This window comes from Lissotriton helveticus, chromosome 4_1, assembly GCF_964261635.1.
Source record: "Lissotriton helveticus chromosome 4_1, aLisHel1.1, whole genome shotgun sequence".
NCBI lineage: Eukaryota > Metazoa > Chordata > Amphibia > Caudata > Salamandridae > Lissotriton > Lissotriton helveticus.
Window position 1 is genome coordinate 1,305,736,451 of NC_136063.1, and position 25,060 is coordinate 1,305,761,510.

The 25,060-nt window shown below is 47.1% G+C and overlaps 1 protein-coding gene across 5 annotated transcripts in view; it reads right to left on the reverse strand.

Moving 5' to 3' along the window:
* ZNF236 (zinc finger protein 236) overlaps window positions 1–25,060 on the reverse strand; it is a 1,196,152-nt gene that overhangs the window by 157,643 nt on the left and 1,013,449 nt on the right. For 3 of the 5 annotated variants that reach the window (XM_078687872.1, XM_078687871.1, XM_078687875.1), the window contains exon 29: window positions 11,853–12,047. The exons of the other annotated variants lie outside the window; for them this stretch is intronic. In XM_078687872.1, coding sequence (XP_078543998.1) covers window positions 11,853–12,047 — 195 coding nt within the window. The remainder of the gene's footprint in view (window positions 1–11,852; window positions 12,048–25,060) is intronic. 5 annotated transcript variants of the gene reach the window in all.

The following is a 25,060-nucleotide window of genomic DNA, read 5'->3' on the forward strand; positions in this document are numbered from 1 at the left end:
AACATGTTAATGAGAAGGGTTCTGTGAGTGTACCATTGATGCATGGCCAATGGGTTTTGGTAAAGCAGACAAATTAATTTACAAAAGCTGTTAGGCATGCTCAGTTTTGTCAGTATGGCATGGAGGAAAGACCATCGGGGTGAATCGAATGCCTTTTTGGCATCTAATAGCACAACTACCGAGGGGGCAGCGGGGGAGATTTGGTTGATCACTGCGCATAAGGTGCAAAGCTTTATTGAAGTGGAACGGTGTGGTATAAAGCCAGATTGCACGGGTGAAATTATACCATCCAATATTAGAGAAAGGCAGGTAGCTAAAACCGTATGCAGTATTTTAGTGTTGAAAAAATATAAAGGATAATGGTGGTATGAGGAGCAGTGGAAAGGAGGCTTATTCGGCTTAAGTAAGACTGCAATGACAGTTTCCTGTAGCGTGTGGGGAGAGAGACACATTCAAGAGATTCAGCATACATATCGAATAGATGTGGGACCTGTAGTGATTTGTAAGCTTTGTAAAAGTCACTAGTGAACCCATCAGAGATGGGGATGTGGATCTGTTCAGGTCCTCTTTGGCCTGTGAGACTTTCTCACATGTCATCATTATAAAAAAACTTTATTTCGGTCAAATGACCATAAAAGTGCTACGCAATAAATACATCCAGTAATTAAAAAAGCCACCGTTATGACTGCATATTCACATAACCTTGTGTGCATTCTGTGATGTTTTCTAAAGTCAAAATTAACTTTCATACAGCATAAACCCTCCAAAATCCTAAAGACGGACTAAAAGGGGTCTGCCATGCTGGATGTCTAGTCTATGCCTAAACTAGCTAAGATTGACTCCCTGTATTGGCCAGTGCACTTCCCATCCCATAGTTAAGCAGCAGTAATTCTATAACCTCATTTCCTGGGTCAGTAGATAGTTCTTCATCTTGGCCATAACCATAAAAACATAGTATACATGCAGATAAAGAAAAATATATAAAATCAAGTATTCAATGTATCCACAATAAAATCCTATTTGTTGAAATTATCAGTTAAAAAGGACGGTGCCTTTGGACCTTCTGCTGGGGATTTAACTATGGTGCAGTTATATTTTACCTGTAGTTGGTCCAATTGGTCTCCTAACTTCCTTGCATGAAGGTCCTGCCCATTTTCCCTATTAAAGCAAGCAGACCCATGAAGCAGTCAGACCTGGACCCTCTCCAAGGGGAACAGCAGTTTGGCTTAGATGTGAGTGCTGGGGTCTTAGAAATTACTTGGACACACTAAGATCCAGGTGAATGTAATATTCAGATAGAAAGGTGGAACATTCCGCCATATGCAGGGCAATTATAGTTTGATTGCAGAAGATCCAGTTAGTCTCCACATTCCTCTGGCTAAAATTCCAGTCCCAAGGGAAAGGTTTTTTGCTATTAGAACAACCCAGCGCCCTCCACGACTACCCTGGTCCTACCCCAGAAAGTACATTGGTTTGACTTAGATCTGAATACTGGGGCCCAAAAATAACTTGGGCACACACACCACATAGAGAACAAGAATCTAGAAACCGCAAATACGATTGTTTGTACAGTATCGTATTTCTGCACAATGGACGGTACCCAAATTTCTGCACGGCTGTATCAGCCATCTTGATCTAGCTTTTCTGTACACAGGAAAAGAATACATGAAGTTCTGTTTCCTCAGCATTTCCGCATGCAGGACACCCTAGGGTAACAGTGCCGGCCCATTTACTGGAAAATGAGCGCTGGGGGAGTGTTCCATGCCTGAATTGTACGTACATTTTCCTAGCTAGGGCTGGCTGTATTTCATCTAGGAAAGGCTCCGCATTATAATGGTCTTTGATTACTATAAACGTTACTATTAAATAAACAAATACTGAGCTCCCATGGAGGAGAGCAAGTTTTCCTCTCCTATTGCTCCTGACAAAATTGTTACTTGATGTTGCAGGGCATGACACTGCGGGGTTACTCCACATGCTCGTTCTTCCAATGCTATGGAGTGTGTCCCTAATGTATGTAAGCCAGGGTGGTTTCCCTGCCCCCAGGAGACCCATTAAATCTTAACTCAATACGTCGCCAGAAAGTTAGTGGTCTGAGTCCCATTTCTTCTGCAATTGGTTACACCTAAATTCAAATGGAGGGGGACAATGGGAATTCTTGGGGGTGGGGAGGAGTCCAAGTGCCTGCCTAATAAAATTATTCTCAATCTTAGTTACATTTTCGATAATGGAGTTCCTGTAAGCTTTGGACTGCCCCCCTGTTGTCTGTGCTGACTTAATGTTCATTTTTGCTATTTGTGTTGCCTCGTCCATTTATTCAGTTAGGGTAACCTCTGGATATTCAAAAACGGATACCCTCTCAAGTGGGGTGCTGTTCAGGCAGGGATTAGGGTGTGTGGAATTTACTGGGTTGAAGACCATATATTTGGTCTTCTGGATGTTAATTTCCATCCCTCTATTACTGCAAAAAGCGCCAAAGCTAACAAGAATCCTTTGAATGCCCATTGGTGACTTGGAGAGCAGGAGGGTATCATCAGCAAACAATGCTGGTACTTTGTTTTGAGCAATCTTCGGGGCATCAATGTCCTTCTCTTTGTTCAAAGTGTCTACCAGTGCATTGATGTCCAAACAGAACCAAGTGGGGGCTAACACACATTACCTGCCTAACACTTCTGTTGACAACGAGTTGCGTAAAGAGCTCAACTTGTTTTCCATATCTGATTTGGGCAACATTTACTTCTTGTAATCTCCTGATAATATGGCAGAGATATGTGGGGACCCCAATATCATTTAGTAAAGACCATAGCTTGTCTGTGGGTACAAGGTCGAATGCAGTTTTTAGACCGACAAATATTCAATTAAGGCTACCACCCTCTAAGATCACTGTTTGAAAAAGCTGGAGCCTGACGATTTGATCTGAAGTAGAGGTATTTTTCCTAAAACCTGCTTGAAAAGGACTCAGGTTATTGTGATCCTCCATCCAGTCCTGAAGGCGTGCCGGTAATACCCGGGCAAAGACTTTCTGCTTCACATTGAGTAAACTGATGGCCTGTAGTTGACTGGTAGAAGTGGAGAACCCTTCTTGTAGACTGGAAAAATTTCAGCTCCAGCCCAAGTTTCAGGGATCGGCATTCCCCCAAGCACAGCATTCAATATTGCCCACAGGTAAGGCCCCCCGATTGTTGGTTCCCAGAGGAAGTGATCCCCCGGAACTTCGTCTAGTCCCGGTGCTTTGTGCAGGGCTATTTTGTTTATAGCACTTAATACCTCATTCAAGGTTATATCTGAAAACTCCCATGGCACGCTCATTTGCAAGTAATTGATTAGTTTTACTGAGTTTCCCACTTCCCCAGTTGTAGCATAGAGGGGCCTGGTAATGATCTTTCCAGGTTTCTGCCACAATGTTAGACTTAAAAGCCCTTTTTCCTTCTCTACAACCTGAGTTGATTATGTTCTAAAAGGCCTTCAGGTCATTAACCCCTTGCATGCTGATGACGGCCCCCAGCCGTCATGCACTACAGTGCTCGTGTGCTGATGACGGCTGGGGGCCGTCATGACCGCACCCGCGCTGAAATCTTCAGCACAGGAGCAGAATCGCGGCAGCATGGAAGGGGTTAAAGAGCCCTTCTCAGAGAGTCCCATTTTTCCTGCTCCTAGTTTTTTTTTTTGCTAAAGCACTAGCTTCTCTGTATAAGGTCCGCTTAGAATTTATTTCTGACCTATCATTGGATTTGAGGGCTTCTAGCACCGCCAATTCTGTCTCCCAGCACCGGTGATTAAACCAGAGTAGGAGGTGCTTCCTTTGGCCTCTGGCAATGCCCCTCGGGTAGAATATACCTGCTAGTTTGGTCGTCAGTACTTTGCGAATCTCCACAACATACTAATGAGGTAATAGCGCCTTCTTCTGTTTTTACCTTATTCACATCCAATAGAGAGTAACATACAGGCTTGTATAGGGTAGTCATCATACCAGGGGATTGTTGCATTACCAACCAACGTATTCTTCTCCTGTTAGTGGGGAGTATTAATCTATCACCAGGAGGTCTATTTTCTAGGAGATCCAGCTTGAATAACTGGTAACTCTATCTCCGGAGTCAGTGCGTAGTGGTCACTGTAATGCCGAGGAAGGACAGCAAAGTCAACAACCCTGGGTCACGTCCTGGTTTCACCAGGATGTAATATATCAAGGAGGAATGACCCACCCTATTGAAAGTATGCTTCCCCGGGGAGTCAGATTTTGTGCGTCCTTTGCTATATGTGGCAAGTGCTCCACAGAGGCTTAATATTATTACTGATACAATCAAATGACAGTTTGGATAATATACAAATTGGAAAATTGTCTTAGCAGTAGCTCTCCACTGTCACCAGGTGTTCTACATGACTACATCTGTATGTGCTGCCTGTGGATAGTTGGAGATAATCCACATGTGGTTTCTGTGTCCCCATACATCCTCAGGCCATCAGTGAGTGTACAGCCACACTGTTTCTGACCAAAGTCCAAAACAGACTCCAAAACTGTCCCTTTGGTGTCCGAGTCTCTCAACACAGAGATACTGGGAAAGTCTTATTTAACAGACAAAAATACCCCCAAAAGAGTACCTTTTCTGTCCCAGTAGGTCAAAAGAAACATTCAGGAAGAGGGTCCTCTTAATAAACAAAAGGCAACAATTACAATAGACATTCCACTTCTTCCTCTTCAAAGAAGTGTTCTCTTTATTGGATCACTCAGAAAGACAAGAACACGATTCTCCAAAACAGCAGTTTTTCTTACAGCAGATTATGTTTCAGGTACATGCTTTTTTGCAGACTAATTTAGACCTTTCCAGGACTACTCCATCTCCTTCTGGGCCTTTTCCACCTGCCAAGGATGGTCCAGGTCCTCTGGACTTCCACTCGCCTCTGTGACTTCACAGGCTCCGCTTCTGTGGGACTTCATCTCACAGCAACACCATTTTCAATGTAGTCTGAACTGTCACTTTCAGAGTTGCTTATGGTGCTGCTTCAGAGCTTTGAAAATAGAAAAGATTCTTTAAGAGGCAAGAGCTAGGTTAAAGCCTCCCACTATTAACCCTTAAGCCTGAGCCCAGATATTTGCTCAATTGGAAGAGGTTTTTGGCTCTGAGTTAGCAGTGCTACGCAAGCCTAATTTGGAGTTTCAGTGCATTTAGGCCGAGGATTATGATGATTCGAAGGGGGCAGCCATTACCCTCCTTGTAATATGAGATTCTAAAACAGCTGTGCTACAAGAGACTTCTGGAGGCTGGTCTGTCTGGCAAAATAATTTCACCAACAATATGTTACTGTCATGGGAGACCTAGTTTGATGACAGATAACTTTCTTAACCAATTCAGACTCTGCAGCAATTATTCTGCTCCATTGACAGGAGGGGAGAATTAAAAGGGTTGTCCGTATCAACAGCTCCAGTCTTGCTCATCATCCACTTGCTCTGCTGCCTTAACACCACTTGTATTTGACCTCCCTCAACCATTCAACTTCCATTTAGGGGAGGGTAAACCATTTTGCAACCCAGTGGTACTCCATCGTCATGACCACTGGAGATTTGATTGAACTGCAATGGGCAAAACCTCCTTTTAGGCGGCACTCCTTCAGAACCAACGCTTACCTATCAGAAGTGATCTCAAGACTAAACCTTAATTTTGGAGGTAGACATCCTGGCCTTGTTGAATAAAGGGGCTATTAAAGTGGAGTCCCTGGAGGCAAGCGGTAAAGCCATTATATTTCCTGCCCCCCAAGAAGGCTCGGGAGGCAGACCAATTCTAAAAATAAGGTTCCCGTACCTCTTTGTCCAACAGAACAAATAAGAAACAGTCTGAGTAGGTCCTTCTGGCCCTAAAACACAGGTTTAAATGGAGTCCACAACCTCCAGGGCACCTTCTTTATATTTGAGTCTTCCCAGTCCACAGCCGTCTTCTCCACTTTACATTGGGATCCAAGTATTATACATTTTTACAGTGCTGCATTTCGCCATTACGACCAAGTCGGAGATTATCGCAAATGTGCTGGCAGTGCTGACCGCCTCCCCCATAAAATCAGAAGACCGTAGGCTTTCAGATTTCAATGACTAGCAAGTCAAAGTGAGCTTTTCCAACTTGCTTTCACATAACTTGTTAAGCAACCTGTCCTTGGTTCATCATCTGTGATTTTTCATCAAATGACAGACGTCAGACTTAGCATCCGAGCCCGAACTAAGTGTTTTGGGGCAATCCTGGATATGACTAGTATGGGGGGCTTTCATGGTCTCTCAGAGAATCCAGGAAATTCAAGATATGATTCCAATTGTTCAGACTTCAGTCCCATTCCGGTCCTGAAAGTCCTCTGCCTTATACGCTTGAAGATCCCATGTATCCTCCTGCTACTCAATGTGCAATGGAGGACGAGTTCTCTCCAATGGTGTCTCAGAAAGCAATGGTCCCAGTATCCGGGAGCTCACCCTGTTTGAGTGGAGAGCTTCAGACCTCTACCAGATGTGTCCTTGCAATCTCAGTTTGTTTTTCCTTATGTCTTTCGAAGATGCAGGCCAACGTAACACGTCTCCCCTCTGGAGTTGGGCAGCTACCTGGGGGTGATTACCGCAAAGCCTTTGGTCCTGGAATAGCAATGACTGCATGTCATTGCTAGAACAGAGGACAGCCCATCTAGCCTTGATTGCATTCCTTTCCTCAATCTTGTGCAGTGTGATGCATGTACTCTCAAACACTGATGCCGTCCACTACCTCAATAGGCAAAGAGGAGTTGGGCAAGTATCCTGTGCTGGGAGGCTGTGCGCTTGTTGTCTCTACTGTAGTGAGGATTTCTTGTGGTTAACCACCTGGTGGGCACAGTGAACGTGTAGATGGATATCCTGAGTTGCTGTTTCCTCAAAGTCGATGAATGGAAATTTCAATTAAAGTTCCAAACTCTGGTGGTTACCATTTTGTATGATCTTCTCTCACCTGGGATGTTCTTGCATCAACCTCTGTTTCGGTCCTCAACAGGAAGTGTCCCCTCTTCTGCACTTACCATCTTGTGGCTCTAGGGGAATGCATTCTGGACACAGGACTTTCTTTATGCGCTTCCTCCAATCTTGCTCATTTTGGCAGTTTTACAGAAACTGCATGAGGATGGTAAGGAGCTAATTATTATTGCCCTTAAGTGGGTAAAGAGGATCTGGTATGCCAATTTGTTGAAACTCACAGTAAGACCACCTGGTGTACAGAGACGATCTGTTTTTGCAAGAGTCTGTGATTGGGTTCGCAACTCTAACTTTCAGCCACCTGGTCTTCGTTGCACACTTCCTTCGATCTAATGTGGTGCGGGTGGAGACTGAGTCGTGCCTACAAGAATTTTTTTTGTCTCTCATCCAAAACTTGCTGATGTCATTCTAACTGCCCTGAAGCTTGCCACAAAGCCAATTAATCTCTTGGTGCCTGGAAGAAGGTTTAGCAACTTTCAGAGCTCATCTGTTACTTGTTCTGTGCTTAGTGCTCTCACTCGCTCAGCATGGTTTAGCAGCCTCCACATTTAAAGGGTACCTTGCTGTGATATCTGCCTTCATGGAAAATTCTCTTCGTTGAGGTCCCCTCCGCTGACCAAGTTGCTGAAATGTTTACTGTACTTGTTCAATCCTATGCCTTTCCTTGTTCCAAAATTCCAGGATTTAAATTAGGTTCTGACCTTCTTTACTTTGTGTCCATTTGAACTAACACAAAGATGTTCCATTTGCCAGCATTTCTGGCAATGATTACTTTGGCCTGAAGAGTCAGGAAAGAGGAGGTGTGAGGGGGGGATGGCTAATGGAGTTCCACGTTCTGTTGGTTACCATTTTTTGTTTTATCTGAGCAAACCGGTCTTGTGCACTTGGCAAAGGTGGTCCCTACCTTATATGTGGACCGGTCTGCCACTTCTGCATTTTTACTCATTCCTCAGTCTGCACAGGTTGGACCCTAAGATGTTCCATATTAAAATTAATGGACAAGAGTTGATCAAGTGGATGCTTATCTATCATTTACTTTTTCTAGGACAGAGAAAAATAAAGCAGTTAGCACGTGTACTATAATTTGCTAACATCCTCCCTGTTACATCTTGGCAAAGTAGGATCCACCTGCTGGCATTCGTATGGACTGCATGAGAGGCATGGGAGCTTCTGCGGGTCCGAACAAGGACATTTTACTAGAAGTTTTTTATGGGCAGCCACCTGGTCTATGATGCACACTACTGTCTAGTGATTCAAGTGATGAGTAATGATTACATTGCTCAATCTATTCTACATGATTTGTCTGTTAATTCAGCAATTTCACCTACCAGTGGAATCCCTTTAAGTTAAGGAATCTGCAGGAAGAAGTATCCATCATAAGAATAAGTTACTTACCTTCAGAGGCAGTCTTTGTGGTGGAAACTATATCTTCCCACAGATTACTCACTGCACTCCCTCCTCCTGCTCTGATGTAGGGCCAGTTCTAATAAGGTGCCAAGATCTCAAATGTATTGGGTTGTAAAATAATCTGCTGAATTTAGGCGAATTTTGATTCTCTCTGCAAATCTCTGTTGGGCCCAACTAAAGAGAAGAAAATTAGAAAGGAGACCCCCTCAAAAGGGACAATGTCCAAACATCCTTTACACCAAGAATTTTCCAGCTTCAACAAAAGTTTGGATGTTCTAGAGAAATCCAATAAAGGATGTGGTTAATTGTGTCTGTTACATTAGCCTATACAACAGGTTATCACAAGTACTTTATAGACGGCATTCTCAACCTCCCAAAGAAAGGGTGGTTGTAGGAAGCCGGCTCGGTTTACACCATACCAAAAAGAAGTATAGTGTGCGCAAAGTCCAGTGAGTGCCCAAAGCATGGCAGAGGTTAAAGTAGATAATTCCTCACTCTCAGGTTAGTAGAAGCTGGGCTGAGCAGTCAGACTTATCAGAGGGTAGTGCTGAGCATTTATTGCACACACTCAGGCAAGAACACTCAAAGACTGAATCCAGACCAATTACTTTTAATACTAGAACCAAGTATCACTCAGTGCAGGTAAGTTATACAGTTTGTAAAACTGGCAATACTATCCAGGAATGTAGTATAATTTTGTAAATGCAATAAATACTTTACAGTTTTAAGAAATCTTGCTGTACTTGTCAATCCAATACAGTTTGACTTTACAATGATAAAAATATGCAATGCAAGTAAGTACTCGGTTTTGTAGTTCAGTCTCTGGGTGGTAGCACTAACACAGGGCAGGGGTTAGGTAGGAAAAGAGGGTGCTCCCTCAGCGGCAAAAGGGCGGCCAGGTGCAGTAGTCAAAGGAGAGGTCGGGCCCAGTGTAGAGATATGAAGACAGGGTGTACTCTGAAGAGCACAGGTCACAGGTTCTGGGTCAAGGCCCAGGTATCAAAGGTAGGCACAAAGGGGGCCACAAGTAGGCACCAAAAGCGCATCTCCAGCGACACTCAGGTGGCAGGGTGCAAACTAGTTGTTGGGTTCCCAATACAAACCAATAAGGAAGGACGTCTATTGTGAAGAAACGCAGCTGGCTCGGCACAGGAGGCTTGGAAGAGGGACCTAGCGCCTGGAGAGCGAAGTTGTAGTGTTGCTGGACACAGGGACACCATGGATCAGGCACCCCGGGGCCAGGGGGCTGCTGGTGCAGGGGTGTCCTTTGGTGTTAGGCTTTCACTTTAGGTCCAGTCGTGGTCGGGGGGACCCTTCCAGATGAGGCTGCAGGTGTCGTAGTGGAGGCCGGAGGATGTTGTCCAACTCTGGATCACAGGTCAGGATCGCCGGAGGGACCTCGATTTGGTGTTGGTCCACTCAGACTCGGGCAGTGGGGCGCACAGTGGTGCAGACATGCGGTTCGGGCCAAATCGGATGTATGAGCTGGAGTCGGTTGCTGGACAAATCTGGCGTCCACACGAGATTAGAGTATTTCCTTAAAGGCAGGTCAGGTCCCTGGGGTTCTTGGAGGCTGCTGGCTGCAGGACACACCAATGTCAGCTTGAAGAGGTTCCAAAGCAGGAGATAGGCCGGTAGGGCAGGGGCCAAAGGAGTTATTGTCGTCCTCTTCTCTGCAGCCCGGCTCTTCGATCCTTCTTCTTATTTTGTCTAATCTAAGGAGCAAGGTTCAGGGGTGCCCCCAAATACTAGATTTACGAGCTTTACAGGGGTGTATAGCTTGGGACCAATGAGTTCCTTCCCTGGGTTGTCTACACCCTCTCTGATGCCAGCCTCCAATGGGAGGGGGCATATGCCTTGTCCTGATTGGAGGAGTCTCCTGATCTTCAAGATGGAGGGGACTCAGGTGTATGCTTCAATTTGCCTCCCCCACCTGAAGGGTGGGGTTGGCAAAAGTGGGCACACCTCCCATTCTCTCTAAGTTTTACCGCAGTTGCTCCGGTCCAAAGTGGGGGACAGAACCGGTGTGAGCCAGCTGCTGAAAGCAGCAGAGTCTGGGGGTATCTAACAGAGGCGGCAGGCCTTTGAAGCTTCCCCATCGTGGATCCTGCCCATCCTGGGGAAGGAGGCCTAAAACCTCTGCCCAGGATGTGATTTGTTTCTGGTCCCAGAGAGCTGAGGGCCCTCTACCTGGGGACCAGAAACCTGTCTGGTGGTTACCGATGGTGGCCAGCCACTCAGGAACCATACCAGGGCTGGTTATTTTTCTGGGGGCATCTCTAAGTGCATTGTACATTTAATCCAATACTGGCATCAGTGAGGGTTTAATGTGTTGAGATTTTTGGTATAAAATTTCCCAGTGTTCATTAAAGCCATCATGGGTCTGTGGACTTCAAATTCCCAACCCCTGTACTCAAAATGGCTACACTGCACTTACAGTGCCTGTGAAAGGCACACACACTGTATGGGCATATTTCTCATGCAGTTATGCCCTCACCTGTGGTATGGTGCACCCTGAATTTAGGGGATGTAAGGCCTGCTAGAAGGGCGACTTGCCCATGCCAAAGGCATTGTTAGTGGGCATGGCACCAGGGATGCCATGTTGACTCTCCATTTCAGTCTGCACCAAAACACACAGCCTGCAATGGCAGTGTATGGGTGTTAAAGCGAGGGATCTCTGAGGGTGGCATAATACATGCTGCAGCCCTCAGAGGCCATCTCTGATCACAAGGCCCTTGGCACCAGGGGTACCTTAAACAAGGGACTTACATGTGACTCAGAGGCGTGCGACACAAAGATACAGTTTTGGGAAAGAACACAGGTGCTGGGGTCTTGTCAGCAAGATCCCAGCACATAGTCAGTCAAGTTGGCATTAGGTATCTGGCAAAAAGTTAGGGGGTAACCATGCAAAAAGGAGCACTTTCCTATAGTGGTGTAAAACATTTCAAACTGAAGTTTCACTCTCTACCTTCTAGCAGTACAAATATATCAACCATGATTTGAAAGGAATTTGTTTAGCGCTCTTTAAACTACCACACACTTAATTTAGCCAATAAAACCAGAGAAGATTTTGCCTCTAAGCTTTTATACTTTTTAGCAGACTCACTGTGCACAACATGACTATTTGGTTGTCTAGCAGTGCTACTAACTAGTCATGTTACCGCACTTAAAGGGTGAAGTCAAATTTAAACATATGAAGCTGAGGATATGTTTCACTTTATCTATGACAGTCGAATCACCACGGATATGTATGTATTTCAGCCTTGAAAGGCTCAATGGTTACAAAGCAGTGTAAGCTTCCTCATAGACCATTTTATTGATGTAGCCCAACCATATACATGATGGAGAGTAGTGGATGTCATTCCATGCTGAATTACATAGACACTGCTACCCAGATTCTTCATGCATCCAAACTATGTAAGAGACGAGGTTCTTGAATGCAGGTTAGCCTCACTATGTGCATGACCATTACCTTGAGATGGGTCGCCCGTTTGAAAACCTTACTGCAGATAAGACACACGTGGATTCGGTCTTTGCCGTGAACCTCTTTGCCATGGTCCGTTAACAAGGCAGCAGAAGAGAAGTAACGATTGCATTCAAAACAGTGGTGTACTTGGATGCCCTGATCAGCTTGAGACACTTTTGAAAGATCTGAAACCTCAGATACCTATAACAGAAAAAAGCATTCATTTTCTTAATGGACAGGAAATATACTATAGTAAAATACAATATCAAATTGGCCTTTGTTATAACTTCCACAAGCCAGTTTTCACATAAATATGTAACGATAGCTGTGAATAGTTACTTCCTATATTATATTAATTTAAATAAATACAGCCAAGAACATGGAGAACAAAGACAAATCTACTAACTAAACCATGCATTTTAAAACATGATTCCTGTACATACGCCAGGGCCAGTGGAACTAAAGGACTCAGTGGCTGGAGAGCTTTGTTATGTTAGGTTCGGTAAGGTTATTAAGTGCACAAATCACCCTGGCTGGGGTCTCTCAGCGCTAGTGCAGCTCCAAAGGTTCAGAAGGCCCAGAGTGAAAGAATGTCAGAGACTAGGAAAGCCAGGTCTTAAGAGATTTTTTGAACTGTTTAAAGTCTGTGCTTACATGTAGATGCACTGGGAGCAGATTTCTGTGCTAGGGGGGCTATTGTGTGAAAATGCATGGCCACCATACCTAGTGGTGCGAATAAGTCAAGGAAGTAACAGGAAATTCCCAGTGTTTCTAAGACTCCGAGTGGGGGTATACCACTGCAGTTTACCCTGCAGATGAACAAGTTACTTACCTTTGGTAATGCTTTTTCTGGTGGATACAGTATCTGCCTGTGGATTCCTCACCTTGTGAATATCCCCTTGCGTCAGCAACATTCGGAAATTCTTTTAGTAGCTTCGCGCCGACGTGGACGACGTCACAGAGGCACGACACCGCGCGCGACTCCGCTGACGGGACCGACTCCATAATAGTCCCACGTCGGCGTGATGACATCAGTTCCGCCCTTTTTTCCGTGCCTTCGAGGCGCACGGACGGACCAACATCAGTAGATATATACACAGTATACACAGTACACAAATGTGTGAAAGCAATACAGAAAAGCAATTGAAAAAAAACTTTTCCTTCAACAATAAAAACATATTAACATCACAGTTACTCAGGTATAGAAGAGTGGACAACGGGGAGGCGGGTGAGTCAGTGAGGAATCCACGGGCAGATACTGTATCCACCAGAAAAAGCGTTACCGAAGGTAAGTAACTTGTTCTTCTGATGGATACATCTGCCAGTGGATTCCTCAACTTGTGAATAGATTCCGACAGCAGTCCCCACTCCTGGAGGAGGGTGTCAACTCTCCTATACCAGAAAATCCTGGAGGACAGAACGCGCAAAGTGGCCTTCCCTCCTCACTTCGGTATCCAAGCAGTAATGCTTCGCGAAAGTGTGGAGGGAGGCCCAAGTTGCTGCTTTACAAATATCCTCAACAGGTACACCCCTAGACAGAGCAGATGTTGAAGACTTTGCTCTAGTAGAGTGGGCTCTTATACCCTCTGGAGGTTCCTTACCAGCCAGGGCGTAGCAGATCTTGATGCATAGAATTATCCATCTCGAAAGTGTGCGCTTGTGCACAGCTCTTCCTTTCTTGCAACCAGCAAATCCAACAAACAGCTGGTCATCAACACGATAGTCCTTAGTCCTATCAAGATAAAAGCTCACCGCCCTCTTAGGGTCCAGACGGTGAAGCCGCTCCTCCTCCTTGGAAGGGTGATGGGGAGGATAGAAGGTGGGAAGGGTAATGGACTGTCCTAGATGGAAGGGAGTTACCACCTTAAGCAGAAAAGCAACCCTGGTCCTAAGAACCATTCGTTCAGCATGGATGGTCACGAATGGGGGCTTTAAACTAAGAGCTTGAAGCTCACTTACCCTCCTTGCCGAGGTAATTGCAAATAGGAAAACCTTCTTAAAAGACAACAACCCCAAGGGACAATTATGTAGAGGTTCGAAAGGGGAACCCATCAGAAAAGTAAGCACCAGATTAAAGTCCCATTGAGGCACAATAAAAGGAGTAGGAGGGAATTTATTTGTAATACCCTTCAGAAATCTTAAAACAATAGGAGATTTAAATAAGGACGGCTGATCCGGCAGGCAGAGAAAAGCCGATAAAACCGAAAGATAACCTTTCACTGTAGCCACAGCAAAACCTTGCTGCACTAAAGAAAGAGCAAATAGAAGTATATCTGACAAACGAGCCCTCAAAGGGTCAATGGACTTCTCCCCACACCAAGTCACAAATTTAGACCATCTGTAAGAATAGATTGACTAGGTGGAGTCACGCCTGGCTGAAAGAATGACATCCACCACATCATGTGGGAGAGAAAAGGAATTCAGGTTGCCCCGTTCAATCTCCAGGCATGAAGGTGTAAGGTATGAAGGTGGGAGTGTAGAACCTGCCTCTCCATATGAGAAAGGAGATCTGCCCTGAAAAGGAGACGGAGCGGCGGGCACGAGGAGAGATGGAGAAGATCTGTGTACTACACCCTTCTTGGCCAATCCCGGTCTTGGCGAATCTTCCTCAGAACCCGAGGAATCAAGGGTATGGGAGGAAACGAGTAAAGGAGTTGCGAGTCCCAACTCAACTGAAACGCATCCCCCCCAAGGCTCCCTGCATCGGAAACTGGAGGCTGAAGAATGTCGGGCAATGAGCATTCTCACAAGTGGATTACAGGTCCACCTGAGGAGTGCCCCACGTCCGAAAGACGTGACGAGCTACCTCTGGATGAAGCATCCACTCGTGGTCGGCTGAGAACTGCCGACTATGACTGTCTGCACGCACTTTCAGAACTCCGGCCAGATGATTTGCCATCAGACAAATCTGATGATCCTGAACCCAGGACCAGAGACGCAGAGCCTCTCTGCAGAGACACTGCGACCCTACTCCTCCCTGCTTGTTTACATACCACATCGCGGTGGTGTTGTCCGTCAGGACCTGAACCGACCGACCGCGAAGGGAAGGGAGGAAGGCCTTGAGCGCCAGACGTATCGCCCGCAATTCCAGAAGGTTGATGTGAAGCAACCTTTCCTCTGGAGACCAAAGATCATTGATCTCCAGATCCCCCAGATGACCCCCCCCCCAGAGTGGACGCATCCGTTATCACTGTGGCCACCGCTGGAGGAAGTTGGAAAGGCTTTCCTTGAGACAGATTGCCCTCCACAGTCCACCAAGTCAGATCCGCTGCAGTTTCTCTGGAGATCCTGATGAACTCCCTGAGATCTCCGTTGTGTTGATACCACTGCCTGCGGAGGCACCACTGGAGTGCCCTCATATGCCAGCATGCATGGTTGACCAACAGAATGCAAGAAGCCATCAGACCGAGCAGACGAAGGACATTCAGGACTGGAACGACCGCTACATTGTGAAATAAAGGAATAATTTCCTGTATGTCGCGAATCCTTTGAGGTGGAGGGAATGCCCGACATACAGTAGTATCCAGTACTGCACCTATGAACAGGTTGCGCTGGGAGGGCACCAGGTGAGATTTGGGTACATTTATTGAAAAACCCAACCTGTACAACAATTGAGTTGTGACTTGCAGATGATGGAGCACTTTCTCTGGAGATTCTGCTTTGATCAGCCAATCATCCAGATAAGGGAATACCGGAACCCCATACCTTCTGCGATGTGCAGCCACCACAGCCATCACCTTGGTGAAGACTCGAGGCGCAGTCGTAAGACCAAATGGAAGGACCGCAAACTGGTAGTGCTGCGATCCCACTGTAAAACGGAGATACTTCCTGTGCGACTTCAGAATGGGGATGTGGAAATACGCATCCTGCAAGTCGATCGACACCATCCAGTCTTCTTCCAGCAGCGCTTGAAGAACCTGCGCAAGGGTGAGTATCTTGAACTTCTCCTGCTTCAGGTAAAGGTTCAAGATCCTGAGATCCAGGATTGGACGAAGTCTGCCATCGTTTTTGGGGATCAGGAAATACCGGGAGTAGCACCCTTGACCTTCTCCTGCTCTGGAACCACCTCTATCGCACCCTTTCTGAACAGAGCCAGGGCTTCTTCCCGCAAGAGTAGCAGGTGGTCCTCCTAACAAAAACCTTGGCAAGGAGGGTAATTGGGGGGAATTTCCCGAAAGGGAATAGCATACCCATTCTCCACGAGATTGAGAACCCAAAGATCCGATGTAATCAATTCCCAATCTCGTAGAAAATGGGTAAGCCGGCCCCCCACTGGGTCCACATGATCCAGAATGGCGGATCTAGGGCTGCTTTGCTGTGGTGGCAGGGAGTTGGGAAGAGGTAGAGGAGGAGGAGGAGGCCTGACGACCTCTAGGACAAGCTCTCGGTCTGCCTCTGTACGACTTGTACAGCGTATTTTGCTGCTGTTGCTGCTGCTGAGGCTGCCTGTAGGTCCGAAAGGAAGACCTGCCAAAACCTCTGAACCTCTTCCCGGTAGTACTTCTGGACTGCAGGCCCAAAGATCTCGCTGTCGCTCTGCTGTCCTTGAATCTTTCTAAGGCAGCAACAGCCTTCTTTCCAAACAAACCTGACCCATCAAAGGGCAAATCCATCAAGGCAGCTTGGACACCCGCAGAGAACTCAGATGATTTAAGCCATGCTGCTCTTCTCGTGGCCCCAGAAGAACCCATCACTCTCGCTACCGAGTCAGCAGTGTCCAGACCACTCTGAATGACCTGTCTAGCAGCAGCCTGAGTGTCAACAATCACTTCTTGAAAATCCTTCCTATCCTCCTCAGGAAGCTTTGGAACCAGCTGTTTTACTGAATCCATCAACGCATGGATATAGCGTCCCATTAGACAAGTTGCATTAGTTGATTTAAGCGCCATGCTTGCCGAGGAAAAGACTTTTTAAGCAGCCTGATCCTGCTTCTTCGATTCCTTATCCCCAGGAACCTGTGGAAAAGCGCCCGCAGATTTTTTTGAGCAGGCCGCCTGCAAAACCAAGCTCTCTGGCAAGGGGTGTGTGGATAAAAAGTCGGGGTCACCAGGCGCCACCCTGTACCTTCTTGCAACCGCCTTCGAAACAGCAGGGGGTGTAAGCGGTCTTTTCCAAACCTCAGTTATAGGCTCCGCCAAAGTATCATTAAAAGGGAGCATAGGCTCGACCTCAGAGGTAGGCGAATGAAGGACTTCAGTCAGTAAATTAGCTTTATACTATGCAGTTGGAAGTGTTAAATTCAACAAGTCTGTAGCCTTTCTTATGACTACGTGATAAGGTGTCACATCCTTAGAAGGGGCGTCAGAAATAGAGGCCAAATCCCAATCAGGGGACAGTTCAAGACCACTAGCCTCTCTCAGATCATCGAAAACGTCCTCTGATCCTTGCAGCTCACCCTCTTCCATTTCTGCTTCACGATACCTCTGCTCTTCCAGAAATCTCTGTGCCTCACGCCTCGACCTCTCTTTCATGAATGAAGTCGACGGATCAGGAACCGACTCCGTCGGAGCCGGGGCCGGGGCCGGCGTTGAGCACGAAGCCGGAGGACCAGACCACTGAACACGAGGTCGGATCGGATTCGCATCGGTGTGGAGGGTGTCGGCGTCGATGGCCTTGGCGTCTAAGGCTTCGGCGGCGCTGAGTAAAGCCAAGGCGGCGTCGGAGCCGGCATAAATGGCATAAAAGGCGCAGGAGCATAAGACTGGGGGATACCCAGATTGTATGCTAATGGACCCGTGGGATTAACCGGTGCACCAGAGGGGTTCATAGCTCTTGAATACACTTCATATATAGCATTCAGGAACTGAGTAGGGTCTTGACCTCGAGCAGGAAAAGCTAGATAAGAGCTCACAGGCTGCTCTCGAGGGAGCAGAGTCTTCTCGACTTCGACCTCAACCTCAGGCTGGTGCACCGGGGTCGACAAACCCGTAGGCAACGGAGCCTCCTCTTCTCCTCCATCCTCTTCATCTCCTTCACCCTCCTGGTCAGAAGAATAAGTCAGAGCCGGAGAATGATTCGACATCGGCTTTGGTGAATGAACAGGCGAAATCACAGGCGAAGCCTCACCTTCGGAGACTTGAACTACCGGAGTCGGAGCCTCCACTTTTTGCGAAGTAACTTCACCTGCGACTTCGGTCTCAAGCTCGAGTCCTTCCCAGAATGATGACGAGACTCATGAGATCTCTTCTTGTGCTTCTTCCTCGATGACTTCGAAGCATGCACCGAAGACTACCTCGAGCGCGACTTTGAGCGCGACTTTGAGCGAGACCTCAAACGACGAGTCCGTGGCCTCGACCTCTCCTTGTCCTTCCTGCTCTTCAACTTTGCAACAAAGAGTTTCGCCTCCCTCTCACGGTGAGCCTTAGGATTCATTTTCTTGCAGGATGAACATTCCTCGACGTCATGGTCCGAACTCAAACACCAGACGCAGCACTCGTGCGGATCCGTCATAGACACCATCTTGCCGCACTCTCCGCAGGGCTTGAATCCAGTCTTCTTCGTGGACATTTCGACACAAAGAAACAAAAGGACACCGAAATGAAACAAACAGTAACAAAGTTACCAACAGCTACAGAGGATCCCTAGAAACCGTTAGCGTCGATGATGCGGAAAAAAGGGAATTGATGTCATCACGCCGGCGAGGGACTAATATGGAGTCGGTGACGTCAGCGGAGTCGCACGCGGTGTCGTGTCTCTGTGACATCGTTCACGTCGGCGCGAAGCTACAAAAAGAATTTCCGAGCGAACGGAGGATAGCAAGCAAGATGGCCGCATAGTCTCCCGGCTCCGCTGACCTCCGTCTTGCGCTCCAAGATCCTGTCACTTATCCTGATTTCCTGCCCCGGATCTGTGTGTGTGAACTAATCCGCACTCCGATGGTGTGCTCCCGGGGTTTTTCTGACATTGTGGAGCTGAGTAACGTCGAGGACCGATTTGTGGCCTAACCCAGTCTGGAAGCCTGGGTCTCGAGTGCTGGCTTAGCCGGGTCTGAGTTGCACAACAGCGGACTGTTGAGGGCGGCAGGGTCCGGTCTCTGGAACTTTCGGAAATTTTTGGATTGCTTTGCTATCATCTGCAGCCTGGTGTTGTGTTGGAGGTGAGGAGACGAGTGACGCACGGTGCGGTGTCGCAGGGGTCCCTGACCAGGAGGCCCGGCACTTGCATCGCCGGCGCACCTTGGGTTAGAGCCTCGTCGCGTACTACTGCATACTGACGGTTGGTCCCTCACCGCACAGTCCTGCTCCTGCTGATCTCACCCCGGAGAAGGCGCCTCTCCGTGGGGACCATTATGCCTGAGGAAATATGGAACCAGGCGGAGCAGGCCCAAAGGGGCCCGTCATTGCGGGAGGTGCTGGCGGCCCTAGAGGCACTTCAGGCGACTGTGGCGGCTCAGACCTGCGGCCTGTTGTCGGCGGCAGATGGACTTAAAGGACTGAGACCGGATCCTGACTCGATGCCCGAGACCCGGCAGCCAGCTTGCCTCTTGATCGACGCCCCAGTGGCGCAATTAGACCCAGTGCTGGAAGCTGTGCCTGCCCCTACAGCAGTGGATCTCCTTGAATGGGCTGTGATCGGTGACTTAACTAATTTTTTGGAATCCCCGGTTTTGCAGCTGTCGGAGCATTCAACTGCTGTCCCTATCCTGGAACCTTTTAATTGGTACTGTGCACTGTTTTGGATTGTGTCGAACCCCCTCCCCAGTCGGTATATCAAGATGGCGGATGTGATAAGGCCTGGCTTCGGAGACGGGGAGGGACATCGTCGGTACCAGCTGCTTACTTTGGGATCTACTGTTCTTCTTCCATCTACTGAACTATGTTCTGACCACTTCTATGTATCTTTTGACATTTTGATGATGGGGCTTTATTCGTCTGAGGGACTCGGCGAATTCGATCGACGGGGCCAAGGCTGAGACTGTTGTTTGGGTTGTTCATTGTGGTCTCATCGGTAACAGGACTGCTTCATTAGCTTAACGGAGTCCGGGGCAGGGCTGGTGGTTCCCCCCGGGATGTTTTCTCAGTTTGGACTATTCAGATGTGACAGTTTCGGGGGGACCCCTTTGTTAGGGCGGGGGGGAGAGACCGGGAGCACGTAGAAGATAGCCCTCCTCCATTTCCCCTCTTTGGGTGGGGTTTAATTTCTTTCTGTCTTTCTCTGGGTCTTCTATATTTCGGGTCTCAGTTCTTGGGCGACAGGCACGCTGCTGGGGGGTAGGCCGTAGTCATCTGCAGGGGTGCAGGGTGGGGGGTTGGGGGATGGGTGTTTTGTTTTCGTTTTATTTCTATGGCCTTTTTTCTTCTTATCTTTCTTTGCCCTTTTCTTTTCTTCCTTTCCTGGTCAGTGTAATGGGTTAAATTTTATGGCCATCTCTGCTGTTTCATATGTGCCTCAACTCTCGCGATGTTTCAGTGCTACTGGGCGGGCATTCAGCTGGCGTGAACTGTATTTGTACGCTCGCTTCCCATTAATACTATGTTTTAACGCCGCTGACTTACACGAAGATGATTCAACTGTGGACATATGCTATTTTGCCCCCCCCCCCCCCATTTTTTCGCAACTTGAGATATTGTATGGCACCTGATCCTTCTATCTTATATTATAAAATAGAACCTTTTTATCCTGTTACCCACTTGATATGTCTACAACCAGTACGTATATTGGACGTGGCGAATCTGCTCCCCGGGATGCTGGGTCTGGGTTTTGATTGTTTTATTGTGTTGCAACTGCTTAGCGGCCGGTCCTGGGGGTTGTAGGCCCGTGTTTGTACTTGGTTGAAATGTCAAATAAAGGTTTAAAAAAAAATAAAAAAAAGAATTTCCGAATGTTGCTGACGCAAGGGGATATTCACAAGGTGAGAAATCCACTGGCAGATGTATCCATCAGAAAGAGTGGCCCACTTTCATATAGGGCTTTATGGACCAAACAGAGGAGTTTAAACACAGCCTGCTTTTTTATGGGCAGCCAATGAAAGATCCTGAGGGCGAGCGTGGCAGAAGTTGTCTGATTAGCCATGCCATGGTATTTTGAACCACCTGGAGTTTAAAAGACAGTCCTTCATTCATGGAGACCATTAGAACATTCCCATAGTCCCGACTGCTGATTAGGAGGGTCTGGACTAGGGATTTCCTTGTCTGCAGCGGTAGGCACTGGAAAACCTTCCTAAAGAGGTGCAGTACTCCAAAGCAGGAGCCAGCGATAGCTTTTACAAGTTTGCTCATGGTAAGGTTTTAATCTACCACTCTACAAAATTATTGATGTACAGCAGTTTTCACACGATTTGATTCACCCTCTGTTGCATCATTTGTAGATTTCAATTAACCCCTTGCATGCTCATGACGAGCTGAGCTCGTCATGAGCCACGGTTCCCGTGTGCTCATGACGAGCTGAGCTCGTCATGAACCGTGGAACGCTCGCACGCTGGGCTAATTCCCCTGCTGTGCTGAACGTTCCACGGAAACGGGTGTGGTCATGAAGAGCTTAACTCGTCATGAGCACTGTGCCTCATGGGCGCTGTGCGCGCCCCCCTCCCCCCAGCACAGCAGGGAAATAACCCCAGCATGCAAGGGGTTAAAAAAAAGTTTCAAGCTCTAACACAGTAAAAGATACTTTTAACAAAAGTGCCGCATGTGGGATTGTGCTGTAACAAACTCACTGAAAAGGTTAACCGGCCACCTTTTGATTGCTGTATTCATTACATATTTACTAATCAAGTGAACCTTGTGCCCAGACAGTTGACAAAGTTATTCATCTTCAGTAGCAATCTGTTGAATAGTCCATATATACCTGTAGATATCTTGCCTTTTGACTATACCCTGGAACCAGACAGAATGCAGAAATTTTGCAATAGCTCTCCTGTGCCAGAAGGTGGTGATAGGCTCTATATTGGTATCAGATACCGATTGGACACAAAGTTGATGGAGCCACATATCGCCAACCTGGCGTTCTGACATAAGTTTCTCATCCACTTTTTTCAGAGCCCTTAGAAGCAAAGGCGAGGACAGCAATAATTCAACAGTGGCCATGCTGTATAACAATCTAATTTGCAACCTTATGACCAAGATTTCTCCAACATTCTTTAGAACTGGAAAATGGACAGGATCAATGAGGAATCTGCATGTAGATAGAGTACATACCAGAAGGAATGTTTCAGTTTCAAAGTGTCCTTCATTGTTAATAAACCTTCTGATGAAGGTTTTCCTTTGTGGCGCTGACTTGGTTTTGAAGTTGGGCCCGAAATTAATTCCGAAGCGTTTGGTTGGTGCCAGCTATGGCTGGAAAGCAGTGGCGGTCCAGTCGACAGAGAATGAGGGCTCCAACCCCTGGCATCAGAGTGGCAGTGAGAGCTGTGTTCTGAGGTGGTACTCACTGTGTGGGCACGATGTCTTTGTGTCTAAGCTGGCTGCAGATTTGCTTCTTCTGACGACTGCGAATCTAGCTCCGGTACATGTCCGAGCCCAACACTAGATGGCAGCAGTATGCAAAGCATGTAAATCTACAGCTGCACATGCCATAAACAGATCATAGCAAAAGGTAAGTAACTTTTTTCTGCCATATACTTTGCCTATAGATTCCTCACTTTCTGAGTAGATCCCACAGCAATGCACCTTCAATGTGGTGGCTCTGAAGAAATGGCCACACTCGAAGGTCTGGAGAATTATACAACCAAAATATCCATTCAATTGTACTTCCAAAACAACAAAATGATACTTGGCAAATGTGTGAAGTGAAGCCCACATCGTCTGAAGGTGAATTTCTGCAATAGCCACCCCCCTTGACCAATGTCAAAGAAGATGCTTTTACAGTGATAGAGTCACCAGAGTCCCCTCTAGAGGTAGGTTCCTTTTTGGTGAGGGCATAACAGATTTGGATGGAAGGCACATTCCACCAAGACAAGGCGAATTTCTTGACTGCTCTCCCCATTCTTTTTGCCTGTGTAGCAAAAAAAAAGTAGGGCATCGGATTGGAAATCCTTGGTCCTCTCAAAATTGTATTTGACTGCCCTACAAAGGTCCAACCTTTCGATCCTCTCCTTTTCCTCAATGGCATTGGGAAGAGGGAAAAATATAGAAACAGTAATGGATTGCTCCATATAACATAGTGACTATCTTTGGCAGGAAAGCTGTTTTAGTTCTCTGAACCAGATGGTCCACGTAGAAACATGAGTAAAGGAGGTCAGTCATACAGCAGTTGCAATTCACTGATGTGCCAAGCCAACATGCTAGCCACACAAAACATTGCTTTGAACGTGAATAGTTGCTATTCGGAGCTATATCAAGGATCTATGCCCTCATCAAGAAGGTAAGGAACTAACTAAGGCCCCACTGAGGCATAATAAAGGGGAAGGAGAAGCACAAGTTACTACTTGTGTAACGATATATCTGTAAGAGACAGTTAGTGATAGATTCCTTACCTTAGAATATCCCCAGGCGTCAGACTGGATCCGGAAAGTTTTGCTTAGCAGTACCCCTGCGCGTCAGTAGGTGGCGTCCTGCGGCTCCGCGTCCGTCGCTGGCGTCGTATGTGCCAAGATGATGCAACGGAGACTACTTAGGAGCCACCCAGTTCTGTAAACGACTTTCTGTGCCAGGAATGCAGAGCCATGCAAGATACTGACCACTGGTGCATTGAAACTAGGGCCCTGAAGAACAAGTTACTTACCTTCGGTAACGCTTTTTCTGGTAGATACTATATCTGCCTGTGGATTCCTCACCTTGTGAATATCTCCTTGCTTCAGCAACATTCGGAAATTCTTTTTGTAGCTTCGCGCCGACGTGGATCCGGACGTCACAGAGGCACGGCACCGCTCGCGACTCCGCTGACGTCACCGACGCCTATAATAGGCCCACGCCGGCGTGATGACATCAGTTCCGCCCTTTTTTCCGTGCCTTCGAGGCACACGGACGGACCGATGACAGTAGACATATACACAGTATACGCAGTATAGAAATCAAGGTAACACACACAGTGTGAAGCAAATGCAATAAAACATTTGAAATAAACAACTCCTTGACAATAAAATAATACATTATAGAAACTCTGGCATAGAAGAGTGGACAACGGGGAGGCGGGTGAGTCAGTGAGGAATCCACAGGCAGATATAGTATCTACCAGAAAAAGCGTTACCGAAGGTAAGTAACTTGTTCTTCTGATAGATACATCTGCCGTGTGGATTCCTCACCTTGTGAATAGAGTCCCACAGCAGTCCCCACTCCCGGAGGAGGGTGTCCACTCTTCTAGACCAGGAAATCCTGGAGGACAGAGCGTGCAAAATGACCTTCCCTCCTCACCTCGGAATCCAAGCAGTAATGCTTCGCGAATGTGTGGAGGGAAGACCAAGTTGCCGCTCTACAAATATCCTCAACAGGCACACCTCTAGCCAACGCTGAGGTTGATGATTTAGCTCTCGTAGAATGAGCCCTTATACCCTCTGGAGGCTCCTTACCGGCCAAAGAGTAGCAGATCTTAATACAGAGGACGATCCATCTTGACAAAGTCCTCTTATGCACCGCTCTTCCTTTCTTGCAGCTGGCAAAGCCAATAAAGAGCTGGTCATCCAAACGACAGTCTTTAGTCCTGTCCAGGTAAAAAGACACCGCCCTCTTGGGGTCAAGACGGTGTAATCTCTCCTCCTCCTTGGAAGGGTGTGGGGGAGGATAAAAGGTAGGAAGGGTAATGGATTGACCAAGGTGGAAAGAAGTCACCACCTTTGGCAGAAAAGCAGCCCTGGTCGTAAGAACCATTCGATCAGCATGAATGGACAAGAAAGGGGGCTTGTGACTAAGAGCTTGAAGCTCACTTACCCTCCTTGCCGAGGTTATTGCAACGAGGAAAACCGTTTTGAAAGTCAGAAGCCTCATAGAACATTTGTGAAGAGGCTCAAAAGGAGCACCCATTAAAAATGTCAAAACTAGATTTAAATCCCACTGAGGCACAATAAAAGGGGTAGGAGGGAACTTATTCGTGAGGCCCTTCAAAAACCTTAAAACTATAGGAGATTTAAAAAGAGAAGGCTGGTCTGGCAAACAGATAAAAGCCGACAGCGCAGAAAGATAACCCTTCACCGTGGCAACAGCAAGCCCTTGCTGTGCCAGAGACAGGGCAAACTGGAGAACATCAGATAAATGGGCCCTCAAAGGGTCTATAGACTTCTCCCTGCACCAAGTAACAAATTTAGACCACCTATAAGAATAGATGGACTTAGTGGAGTCACGCCT